The sequence below is a fragment of the Chlamydotis macqueenii genome, chromosome 5 (assembly GCF_036417535.1).
Source record: "Chlamydotis macqueenii isolate bChlMac1 chromosome 5, bChlMac1.mat, whole genome shotgun sequence".
Classification (NCBI taxonomy): domain Eukaryota; kingdom Metazoa; phylum Chordata; class Aves; order Otidiformes; family Otididae; genus Chlamydotis; species Chlamydotis macqueenii.
The window spans coordinates 42,170,063-42,182,864 of NC_141560.1; the positions used below are offsets into that span (position 1 = coordinate 42,170,063).

Genomic DNA, 12,802 nt, shown 5'->3' on the forward strand with positions numbered 1-12,802 from the left:
GCTGCGTGACTCAAATTCGGAGTGCACAAAAGCCAGCTCAGGAGCAAAAGGTGTAGACCAGTACAGAAAGCTGGGGATAGAAAGAGATTTACTACGACTTGGTGAGCAGTGAAGCTGAAACTAATGAATGGAGAACAGGAGTGTAAAGATGAAGATCCAGAGAGGCGAAGTAAGTGAGGATCTGGAAATCCCCTGAGGAGAAAAAGTGGATGAATAACTAGAACAGAGGACACTGGGGACCAGTTTACTGATTGCAGTAGAGAGTGGCACCCTGAAGGACAGATAACAACTGTGTGGGTGAGAAAAGCTGTCTACAGGAGGGCTTGAGGAGTGGCGGTTGTGCTTGAGGCTGCCAACAATACCTGTGTGCGACTGCAACAACTACTGAAGACTGCGTCCACCTGAGATGTGACAATTTGTACTGCTGTCAGTTCGCGTTAGCTCAAGGGGCAGAGACTTCTGCAGTGTAGCTAACACTCTTATCCCAGTGATCCATCTGCGTGTTTGCAGGATGACATCTGTTGGGAATAGTTTTGCCTGCCTTTTCCTTTAAACAAGATAAGAATTTTTCTTTTAAAGGTTTGTGATTTTTACTGCTATTTTAATAATTCAGCTCTTAAAACAATTCTGCTTCTCACTGTGGCCCTTGTGCGTACACTGCATCATACAGTTATATTATACAGATACGTTATTGAATAGTTTTATTCTTAGCCTTCATCTCATTCACCGGACAAGATGCATATGTTTGGGTCTTGGACAAGGACTGTGAAATGGAGGAGATGGTTATCTGCTACATTGTTGTAGAGACAAAAGAATAATGCTTAATGACAGCAAGGAAAAACTTTGCTTGGAGGAAAAGGGCCCCTACAGAAAGTTGCAGGAGACTGTCCTCCTGACTGTTGCTGCTGCTGCAGGGTTCTTGTGCAAGCCTGAGACAAGTCACTTAAAACTTTCACCACGTTTCATAGATAGTCACTAGTTATAATGGCAGGTGTTTTCAACCTTTATTTCTGTGTATATACTTCAGTTCTCACCTGAAAAGTTGAAGCATCTCCTTGCTTCATACTGGCACTGAGAAGAGAAATTTGATAATGTCTGTGAGACACTTGGATAAACCCCTTCTCAGACATCCAAACCCCTTCTCAGCCATCCCTCCCCCAGGCCCGCCCCCTCCAATTGATGGGGTTTATCTGCAGTCCGTGATTTATGAAATAATGTGGAGGAAACAAGGTGCGAGGGGAAAAATGCAAACAGTGACTATATACAGAGCAGTAGTTGTGCTCCGACTAGAATGTAGTTGGGATAATACAAGCAGTCTGTGATCAAACAATTAAGGATGATATCTTAGTGGATTGTATTATGAGGGGCCTGCATTAAAGTTGAACGGATAAATTTAACTTTAGCATGTATTGGCTTTCAAGTCCTCAACATTGTAAATGCAAGTTTAGGCCTTTTTTTTTTAATGATTATAATAATAAGCATGTAATCAAATAGACATATTGATTTTAAAGCCCTGTAGATAGCATATACTGCTGCAACATGGTCTTTCTCTGCATTATCTGTTTTTAATATAAAAATCAGTAATGTTATTTGTGAATAATAATGATGTGGATTTTGTTATTAAAGGATCATTAAGGAAAAATATAAACAGGAACAGTTGTTTGTTTCAGACACTTGCCCTTTAGTTATATAGTTCTGTAAGATATTGCACATGTCTGAGAAATAAAGGGAAGCTCACACCTGCCCCAATTCTTGCTGTTTTGGTCACAGGGGACACATCTGTTGTTCTCTGGTGGTTCACTACGTGTGGTGCCAGTGGTCCACATGGGCCAACTCAAGCTCAGTGTGACAGTGCCTATAAGAACAGCAATGTGTCGGTGACTGTGGAGAAGGAGGGCAGGCTCCGGGGAGTACAAGTCTGGAGAGTGCCAACCACAAACCGATACAGGTATCAGTGTGTGCTGAAGAGGGAGTCACATTTAACTGCTTTTTGTTTGTGTAGTTTCAGCAAGCATAAGTGTGGGACCATCTGTACTGAGTGGGTGGAGGGGGCGGTGAAGTAAGAGAGAAGTAGGAGCGCTAGCTGTAAGGATCTGTGTCTGAGCTATTGCGAAACATGGAAGGGTGGAGTGGTGACTTAGAAAAGATCAGAACAGGAGTGACTGTGGGCACAGGGTCACATGGAAGTGCTGCCATCATTTCAGTCCCAGAGCCTTGCTCTTCTAGATTTGGGTACACCAACTCATGCTATTTGCTCCTGAAGTCTCTGTCTCCAGTGCTCTGGGGTAGGGTTGGTCTGTCCTCTTGAGCAGCCTCAGCTGCATGGGTCTCAGATGAAGAATAGCTATGGGATGCTGCAGCAGGGGAGCCTGCTCTGGAGCAATGCCTGTTCAGGATTACAAGCTAGGGAGAGCTTGCAGATGGAGTTGCTTTGGTGATGAGAAGTGTGAGATTTGCCTTTTTAACTATTACTTTTTCTTCCAGGATTTCTGCCTATGGAGCAGCTGGAGGGAAGGGAGCCAAAAACCACAATAAGAGGTCCCACGGGGTCTTCATCTCAGCCACCTTCCCGCTGGAGAAAGATGAGCTGCTGTACATCTTAGTGGGGCAGCAGGGGGAGGATGCCTGCCCTGGGGTGAGGGCTGCACAAGCACATGTGGACAGAGGCTTTGCAGATATGATTCAGTGGGTGGCTTGTGGTTTGGTGATGAAAGATAGAAATCCCAGGATTCAAGCAATGAAACTCAGTCAGGAAACTGGGAAGAACCAATAAACCAAGTTAGAAAGAATCTCAAAACAAATATAAAGAACTCTGAAAAGAAAAACAATCCCAAAATGCACAAACAAATATGAAGCCCACAGGAACTTTCCTTTAAGCTCCTAGTGTTTGAAATAAGTTCTTCATCAGCTTTCTTCTGCTTACCTTAAGCGGGGAGCTAGTAGGCGAGAGTTGTGAGCTCCCTTTCTTATTTTTCCACAGCCTAAGCTTCTTCCTGTCTGCCAGGATTTCAGATAATTTAATATTATTTATGGAAGCAGCCAGCAGTGCTGTGGCTGCACTGTGCGTTAGATACTTAGTTTAAGTACTAAGGTCTGAATCCAAAGCCTATCAAAACTAGTGGGAATCTTTCCACTAACTACAGTGACCCATGTATTTAGACATATAGAATGACAAAAATGCCACTCATGGCAAACAGAAATTGGTGACATGAATGCTTGTAAGTGTCTTCTAATACTAGTCCAAATGATTTGAAAGTCCTTTTATCTCTTAGGCTCAGAAGTTGCCTCTTTTCAGCATGAATTCTTTGATATGGCCTCTTGCTGACATCGGAGTGCATCTCTTGTCTCCTTTCAGGGAAATCCTGAAACCCAGAAGATCTGCTTAGGAGAGTCATCTCTCATTGAAGAAGATTACAAAAAAAAAAAGGACCTGAAGGACTGGGCTGGTGGAGGTGGGGGTGGAGGAGGAGCAACCTACATCTTTAGAGTAAGTATTTCCTCTTTGTGTCCTGCCTGAGCAGTGTCCAGCAGAGCAACTAGCTTTCGTTGCCAGTCATGGCATGTGACACTCAGTTCTCAAAAAAAAAGGTGATGAAAAAGGACTCTCTCTCTCCTTCCCCTCTCTTTCTCTCTTTCCCTCCCTAGCCTTCTATCTCTCTTTGTCTTTTTGTCTTTCTAATTTAAATTCTTCATCTCTTTTGATATCCTTGATCATACTTGTCACTGTCACTAAGCTAGCTCGGTTCTTGATAGCTCAGGTGTAGGAATCACACCAGGATTCCACTTTAATACTGGCAGCAGTAATACAAAAAAAAAAAGCCAATCAACTAAACAAACCACTGGTGTTCAGTTAAAGAGTTACTTTTGTACATACAACACTGTGTAAAACATTTTTGTAGTGCAGTTAAGAAACAATGGAGAGCATTGCCCTGGCCTTGGGCCACTCTTCTTTGAGATACTTTCATGCTTTTTGATGAGTTTTTGTGAGTTTGCATATCCAAGAGGTGTGAAGTTTTTCTGATGTTTGATGGGGGGTTTTCCAGCAGAAGGATGGGATTTTCGAACCTTTGCTCATCGCAGCAGGAGGAGGAGGAAAAGCCTACCTGAAGGCTCAGGACAGCTACCTGGATGACGTACCGCTGGAGCAATTTGAGAACAGCACTGCAGTACCTGGAATCAGTGGGAGGACTGGGGCAGCAGGTGAGACACTAAAACCACACAGACTCTGAATCAGATGGCTGAATACATGCGTTGTCCTGTAGGCATGAAGTGAGGGGCTTCTCTTTGGTCTTTTGGAGTTTTTTCTGTGGCAGTAGTTTTTAGAAATACACTGGTAATTTATAAAGGATGTCTTCTTATATGGTGTGTCACCAGATAAAAAGAGAATGCACAGGACAGGTGATGATACTCCAGTAGAGGCTATTCCACAGAAGCGCTCCTCTCTTCTTTGAAATGACTCAGTGAAAATGATATTTGGGGGATGGAGCCCAGTTCTCCACACTGTAACAGTGGCCTTAGAAGAGAAGACTTTTTTCCTGTTACTCCCCTGAACCCCTAACAACAGGAGTTATATTGTGGGAAATATACCAGAAATTGAAGCTTATTTATAATCTTGTAACAGCTGTGCCGAGAATCCATTCTAAGAGACAAAAAAGTCCAGTGGTTCTTCATCTTCTCCTGTAATAGCTTTATAGAGAGGCCACTAGAGGGAAGTGGGGAAATCTACTTTATTTTTTATTTCCCTGGGGAGCTCAACATCTCACATGACAGAAAGCCCTAGCCAGTTATCCTGAAGGGGAGTGGTGTGCTCCTTGTTTCCCTAATGCCACTAGAAATTGGTGCTAAGGTGCTGGTTACGCAGCTTGTATCACAGGCTGTACGTTAGGTTTCCACTTTGTTATTATCCATGGCAACAAGGAGCTTGCCTGTATAGTCTTTTATCCTTAAAGGAGTTAACTTTGAATGCAACCACCTGAGAAATTAACAAGGGCCAATCTCTGTCTCTTTACAATATCTCTCCTACTTTCCTCTGTCTGTGCCTCCTTCACCTGTTCTTGTTTTGTTCTCTCACTCTGACTGTGAAGGTGGAGGTGGTGGCTGGCAAGATGAGACACTTCTTCCTCAGGCTGGGAAGTCCCTTCTGGAAGGTGGAGAAGGGGGTCAAGCTTGTCCCCAAGCACTAGCCAAGCTCCAGTGGGCCACCTCTGGTGGCTTTGGTGGGGGAGGAGGAGCTTGTACTTCTGGTGGAGGAGGCGGAGGCTACAGAGGTAGGTCTGGTGGAGGAGTAATCATGCTGTCTAATTTAGTACCCTTCGGAGCCCCTGCAGTTAAGGCCTAGAGCTCTCAGTGCAGAGGTACACTACTGCAGAAGGTGATCACAGATATGTCAAGATGAATGGTATGAAAACTGCCCCACTCTCTACCATCTCTCTTTAATTGGGGAAATAAAGGTTATAGAAATGTTCCTACTTGATTTAGTATTTGGAAGGTGGGCTGAATCACCCCTTCATTTGTCCCCAAGTTGCCCAAGGAAAATGTTCCATTTCTTTTTTCCCTTTAAAGCAAATCTATTTTTACCTTGCTGAACTGAGAAACCTACATTGGAATAAGTACCGCTAGCCTTGGTACTGGGTTGGCTGGGTCAAGTGAGCATTTATCCAACTAGGACGCTGTGCATATTAATATATCCTTGGAAGGCTGCAGAGTGACCCCAGATGGTAAGGGCCAGAAATGAATGCAGCACTTGAGAGGCATCACATTTTTTTTCAGCATGCAGCACAGATCAGCTAACCATACTCTTCTTTCCCCAGGGGGACATGCCTCTGATAATGATGATATTACAGCTGGCGGGCAGGATGGCATCTCCTTTGTGAACCCCATTGGAGAGATCTTCTTGCATCCCCTGGCAGGTACGAAATACTACTTTTTATTCCTCCTTTTTCCTTCCTCCTCTGTATTTCCTCTTTCCTGCTCCCTCTCTTCCTGTCTTTGCTTTTTATGGATTTCATTCAGGCATATTTCACTCTGCAGGCCAGATCTTTAGCTGCAGTCATTTGTTTAAATACATCTATTGGGCTCTGGGACCTTTTTCCTCACAGTCTCTAAGCCAGGAGAGACATCAGTCATTAAGTTCAACTGTGCATCTTCAGTCCCAGACATTTCCAGGTCAATTCACTTCAGACCTCTCTGTTTGCTTGAGACCCCCAATCTCTTCTTCCCTTCTGGCCCCTCTAAGGTTTCTGACATGTGTCCACAGTGTGTTGGAGAAGTCATAGGTACCTGCTCTATTTTCTTCCCTTGCTGGAACAAGATGGGAAAAGCTAAACTAAACCTGCCTGTTGTGTCTGGTTCCTCATTCAGCCATGGAGAGTCATGGTGAGGTGGAGGTTCAGATCTATCTTAACTGCAGCCACTGCCACTCAGACAACTGTAAGCGGGACCCTGACACCAACCTGCCAGTCTGCCAATGTGAGATGGGGGCTGTGCTAGCCAACGACAACGTCACCTGCACTGGTAAGATGTGGAGTTTTATCCTCATTGGATAATGTCTGTATTCTTTGTGTCATCTCTCCTGGCTTTTTTGGTTGTCAAATCCCCAAGTTACAGCTAATGGCTCCAGTGAACACAGTGTTATGAGAAATGTCAGGCAAACATATGACTGAAAATTCCTGATGTCCCTCCCTTACACACAGAGCTGCATCTTTATCAACATCTCCAAAATTCAGATTTAAATTAGGTAGAAGGTAAAATATCTGTAAAGAAACAGTGTAAACTTCCTGAATGGGCACAGTGTATCAGATATTTAAGCATAAATACCTCTCCGGTGTAACATACCACCTACTGCTGAGTTATTTAAGCCACAAATTACTTCCTTCCTCAGTAGTTTCCCACTGTGCCTTTTCAGCTGATGCCTGATATTCGCTGTTGTTTCCTGACAGTCTCTTGCAACACCAAAGCATCAAGTTTCAACCTGGGAGCAGTGGTGTTACCCGTTAATAAAAACTGAAGAATGGATAAGCAGTCTATATTTTATCAGTTAGTTTTCTATCTTCACAGTGTTTTTAAAATTATTGAGTTAGTTTTTCAACCTTCAGGGCTGTAGAGGGATTTACTGTAATTTTTGTAAGACGGTCTGGCCATGATCTCTGTATTGTTTTCTGAAATAGGAGCAACCTTGAGAGGGATGCTTTACAGCAGCTCTGGTTGTTTTCTGAATAATGCACCTCTAATTTCTCTTTTTCCAGTGCCCCAGAGTCCTATCCCGGAGAGACACCTTCCTCTCCCACTTCTCCTAGCTGTGGTGGCTGTGATTGTGGTGCTTGGAATGATCCTCACTTGTGGCAGCCTATCTATCAGTAAGAAACATTTATTCCTTATCATCATTTGGCTTGGCTTTTCCCAGTTTAATTAGACAAAAGGAGACTATCTAACCACATGCTATTACTTTTAATACTTGGAGCCAGAGTGTTGTGGTCTCCCACACAGATGAGAAGGATGGGAAGAAAGAAGTCATAGGAAACATCACTGCCCCACAGTTAGGCACAAGCATAATCCCAAAGGGCAAGAGCTGCTCTGTTCTGGTATTTGCTACAGAGAAAAGAGCTTGGAAAGTCCTCTTAGCAGGCATTTCTTTATCAGCCACTGGTATACAGGCTGGAGTGACCGCCTATATGTAATTAAACATATAATTAATTCAGGGAGATGGTGTGCTTTTTGGGACTCGATGCCAGCAAGGTGAGTTGTGGAGCAGCCTTCCCTCAGCCAATGTACAAAGAAGCAGAAGAAACCTAAGTTGCTCTCAGGTGATTAGGACTCTGCAGGAGTAAGACTGCATATCAAGTATTAAATCACTACAGATGGAGAAGAGCGTGATACTGGTGAGCTGAAGATACTTCTTGAGCATTTATAATTATGGAATCATTTTCTTTCTGTTCTGTGTGGCCAGCATTTTTTCTCCAGGTGTTGATCTTGTGCATTTTTATGTGTCTCTCCATCCCCAGTTTATCATCTTAAGAAGCAGCAGCTAGAAGGAGCCAGAGCACGACTGCAGAGCCCAGAATATAAACTGAGCAAAATCCGCACATCAGCCATTATGACAGATTACAACCCCAACTACTGCTTTGCAGGGAAAGCTGCCACTCTGAGCGAGCTGAAGGAGATCCCACGGAAGAACATCTCTCTGCTTCGGTAAGGCTTGCAGCAGGGGTTGCTCTCTGGCACAGGACAGGAAAAGCAGCCTGAAGCAAAGGCAGAGGTGGGGCTCACACGCTTGTTTTACTCATCATCAAGTATCCAGGACAAGAGCCACCTGTTTGACTAACTGGAAAGCACCTAGTCTGAGCCAGCCAAAATACGAGAGGTGTGACACTATGTTCTCAAAGATATTTTGTTTCCATAAAGTTCTCAAGCAGAGGTATGAGTTCATGAATCTCCCATTCCATGTTCCCACGCAAAGCATAGGGTAGTTCACCTCTGTGTTTTTCTATGATGTTGTTGTGGTTTTGTTTAGTAGGGGGGGCCTAAGGTGGTAGCTTCTGTAGGAAACTGCTAGAAGTCGCTCCCCTTTGTTCAGGGGACTTGGCCAGGCCTAGGGCGGACCCACTGCTGGCCAAGGCCGAGCCGATTGGTAGCAGAATGTCTCGTGATGACGCCTCTGCGATAACGTATTTAAGAAAGGGAAAACAGAAAAAAAAAGAGAGAAGAGAAGATGTGAAGAAGCTGAGCGGGGGCAGAGGCGCAGAGGGGGAGGCGCAGGCCTCATGGGCCTTGCAGGCCTCACCCTCTGGCCTCTCGCCAGGCAGCCGACTGGGCCCGACTCAGTCCAGCCCAGCTGCAGGAAGTGGAGAGGAGATGAGAAGTGAATAAGATGTAAAAAAGATCCTGAGAGACACCTACCAGCCTGTTGTGAGGAACGGCTGCAGACACCAAGGTCAGTTCAGAAGGAGGGGGAGGAGTAATGCGGCTCCTGGCCAAGATTCCCCTGCAGCCTGTGGTGACAACCATGGTGGAGCGGGTTGTCCCCCTGCAGCCCATGGAGGTCCACGGAGGAGCAGAGATCCACTTGGAGCCCGTGAAGGACCCCGCACCGGGGGAGGTGGATGCCTGAAGGCAGCTGTGGCCCGTGGAGGGCCCGCTGGGACAGCTGTTCTGGAGAGACTGCACCCGTGGAAGAGATGACCCACGCCGGAGCAGTTCCACAAAGGACTGTGGCCCGTGGGAGGGACCCCACAATGGAGCAGGGGAGGAATGTGAGGAGTTCTTCCCCCGACCATGAAGCAGCGGCATAAAACAACATATGATGAACTGACTGCAACCCCCATTCCCTCTTCCCCCCTGTGCCGCTCGGGGGGGGGAAGGTAGTAGAGATAATGTTAAGCTTGGGAAGAGGGAGGGGTGGGGGAAGGTTATCTTGTTCTCTGTCTCATTATCCTGCTGTTTGTAGTAATAAATGAATAGTTTTCCCCAAGTCGAGTCTGTTTTGCCCGTGACGGTAACTTTAAGGATTTCTCCCTGTCCTTATCTCAAACCTTGAGCCGTTTTTCTTATATCATCTCCCCCTGTTCTCTCGGAGGGTGGGGGGAGCGGGAGAGAGACTGCGTAGTCTGGTCCTGATCAGGGCTGAACTACGACAGATGTCCTGGAGTACACTTGCCACCTGGCAGTAACTCCCTTCAAAATCTGTAGCAGTATTTCTTTTTCAGCATTTCGTGTCACAAGGAAATTTCCTGTCACAAGGAAATACATACTAGGTTGCTCTTCAGCTCCATACCATCCAGATGATATTAATCAAAGTTATATACATTTTAGAACTTGATCATCCTTATGTGCTGCCTGATACCATCTCCTGAAGACATCAGCTTGCAGCTACCTTATTAAGTTGTTCTCCAGTTTTTTTCTTGCCTTGCTATTGCCACACTTGGTGATAGAGCCCTAGCGGGCTGCTTTATTTGTTCAGAACCATTAAGGATCTAACCTCTCTGCTTTAGTGGCAGTGACAGAAAATACTGAGAAGTTATTTTCAGAGGCTTTGAGATGAAAACAAAACTTTGTTGTTGATTCCATCTCTTACAGCAGATTCCATTCCTATTCTTGGACTGGATGAAGAGAAGAGCTTGGCCAATGCTGGATCGAGCGGCATAGTAATGTCTGTTCTCTCTTTTTTTCATTCCAGGGCACTAGGACATGGTGCCTTTGGTGAGGTTTACGAGGGAACTGTGGTAGGCATTGCAGGGCATCCCAGCCCTCTTCAAGTGGCTATCAAGGTCAGTATCCACAAATTTCTTATACAATAATAATTACCCATAAGAGACATATTAAAATTCCAGTTGGAAATTCATGTTCATCACATGTGTAATGACATGTACATGAATTAGAAATAAATTAGTAACTTTGATTTTTAAGCTAAATGGCACTTGCAGCAGGTTGAAAGTAAAGCATCTGCTTTGTTTGCTGCACGCCTAATGGCTGTAAGTTGTGATCTAACTAGAAAGAGAATCTAAAAAGGGCAATCTCTTTTGTAAGCTCCATTCCTGTTGGTCAGGAGAGATAGAATCAGTGCCCTCAGATGGGAAGTTGTGTGAATTAGTCACCTGCAGACTGCATAATACAGTTAGTTAAAATAAAATAACAAATTATCTGTCAACGTAAATAAATATAGCTCCCATGAAATCAACACAGAACCATCAGTTCAACCCAGCAGAGAATCTGCCACAATGACTTTTCTGCCACAATGATTGTTACAGATCTGAGTAGCCAAGAAAAGAAGAAACTTAATTTTGGAGGCGTTGCAGACTAGAAGGGGATTTCTAAATTTTATATAAAGAAAAGAAAGCCCTGGCAAATATTAGTATGAAGCATTTATGTGACAGCAAACAGTAAACATCTATAGTAATGCTTATATATTATTACTTCTGCATTTCAGTGCCTTTGAGTGCTTTCTTCTAAGTTTTTCACATTACATTACCAAATTTAAAAATTTGTATTGTTTCCCAATTACATTTCCTTTACACTGAGAGTAGTGTCTGTCTACACATGTGTAAAACTTTCGGGTATTGCAGTGTTAAATATGCTGCTGTGAATATATATATTGGGATATCGTGCTAATTTCCATGTCATTAATGGCAAGAGATAACAGGCTGGTTTTCTGTTAAATTACTGTTCTTGCCTCAGGATTTGTCAGGAACTCAGCCCTGAATTTAAGGATGTTCATAGCCTGCTTTTGTTCTTTTATAAGCTTGTGACTCAGAGAACCAAACCTACTTCTATGAGTTCAGCTCAAAACATAGATTTCATTAATAAAAAGGATTTCTATTGTTATTCATCCTGTCTTTCAAATCCCTCTTTTTAAAAAAAAAGGAAAAAAAAAAGTGAAGGTATTATGCATTATGGCATTTTTTTTAAAGCCTTGTGCCACTGACGAACGTGCATGAAAACCTGAAGCAGGCACTAGCAAGTAGTTGTAACAGCTCAACCTAATTTCACAGTCCAGACTGGAGGAAGCACCATGGCACAGTGGCAAACAGGAGATCAGCATCTTGTTCGGTTGTGATTATCCAGTGAGGATGTCAGCAGTTTTGCAGTGATGGCTATTTGTTAGGGCTCTGTCTGCCCACTTGCCAATTTGTTCAGCCCATTCCCTGTAAAGTGAACACCCTTGAACATCGTTGAAAGGCTGCTTTTCTCCCTGGCTGGAAACTGGTAGGGTGTCCATGGGGCCCAAGCTGTGGTTGTGCTCACCTTGCTCCTTGATGGACCATATCAGTCCTGATCTGACTTTGCAGAAGAAGCAGGTGCAGGCTAGGAATAAATTTTAAAATGTATTTGCAACATACTCCACATATTGTTTGTGAGTATTCCACCAATTTAATAGATCATCTGCACTGTTCTGCGTGAAGCAATCATTTGAGATGGTAAAATGCAACCCTGTCTTCTGTATCCCACACTGCTGATGACAAGAACTGTTTCCATGCCAGCCTCACCACGCTGAGCAGTAAACGTCCCACTTCTCTGTGTGCAGTTTGGCAGTGGGCACTACACAAAGCTGTGGCCAAACCATCCTGTAATTTTGAAACAGTGGGCACAGGAGCAGGTGCTGCTTCTGCTGCTGCCTGCGCTCTCATGTTTATTAGTGGCAGATGCTGTCCAAATCTGCTGGCAGGAGAGAACGCTATAAGGCCACATGACACAATTATTTAAATCATGTGACTGTATGTGTCATATGGCATGGAAGCATGTGCTGCAATGTGAACATACAGAAAAATGAGAATAAATTAACACTTGGCATTTTAAAGTGCTTCATAGGTCTGTAATTCCCCAGCTAATGCCTTTCTTGATGCATACCTGAAGCTATTTTGCTCCAGAACACTGCATATAGGTAACTGCACACACAAAAAAATCTCCAAGTAGGTCACCAGTTTCCTGTTCTGACTTTAACTACCAAGTAGGTCACATGCAATCCAATAAACTGGGCACTGAGAAGATGAGGCCCTCCTCATAAGTTCCTGAACTCATCCGCATGTTACATGCTTGTTCTTTTTTTATTATTTATTTTTTAATTTTTTCTTTGGTGATCACCTGAATGTTCTCAGTTCTTTGGTGGGATGGTCCTCACTGTCTTTGTCTCTCAACAGACCCTGCCAGAAGTCTGCTCTGAGCAGGATGAAATGGATTTCCTAATGGAAGCATTGATTATCAGGTATAGTTTAACATTTTTACACTGATGATGGGCAGAGGGGAAAGGAGTAATGTAGGTAATAAGAGTTATTAATCCACTTGCTTGGGTTTGGAAAAGAAATGCAACCTT

At 44.0% G+C, this 12,802-nt stretch overlaps 1 protein-coding gene across 1 annotated transcript in view; it reads left to right on the forward strand.

Moving 5' to 3' along the window:
• The window catches only part of LTK (leukocyte receptor tyrosine kinase), a 107,830-nt gene that overhangs the window by 76,887 nt on the left and 18,141 nt on the right, over positions 1–12,802 (forward strand). Inside the window, exons 12-22 of the mRNA XM_086749202.1 lie at positions 1,771–1,948; positions 2,485–2,635; positions 3,356–3,487; positions 4,044–4,200; positions 5,085–5,267; positions 5,811–5,909; positions 6,361–6,513; positions 7,245–7,355; positions 8,001–8,187; positions 10,172–10,262; positions 12,630–12,694. Coding sequence (XP_086605328.1) covers positions 1,771–1,948; positions 2,485–2,635; positions 3,356–3,487; positions 4,044–4,200; positions 5,085–5,267; positions 5,811–5,909; positions 6,361–6,513; positions 7,245–7,355; positions 8,001–8,187; positions 10,172–10,262; positions 12,630–12,694 — 1,507 coding nt within the window. The remainder of the gene's footprint in view (positions 1–1,770; positions 1,949–2,484; positions 2,636–3,355; positions 3,488–4,043; positions 4,201–5,084; positions 5,268–5,810; positions 5,910–6,360; positions 6,514–7,244; positions 7,356–8,000; positions 8,188–10,171; positions 10,263–12,629; positions 12,695–12,802) is intronic.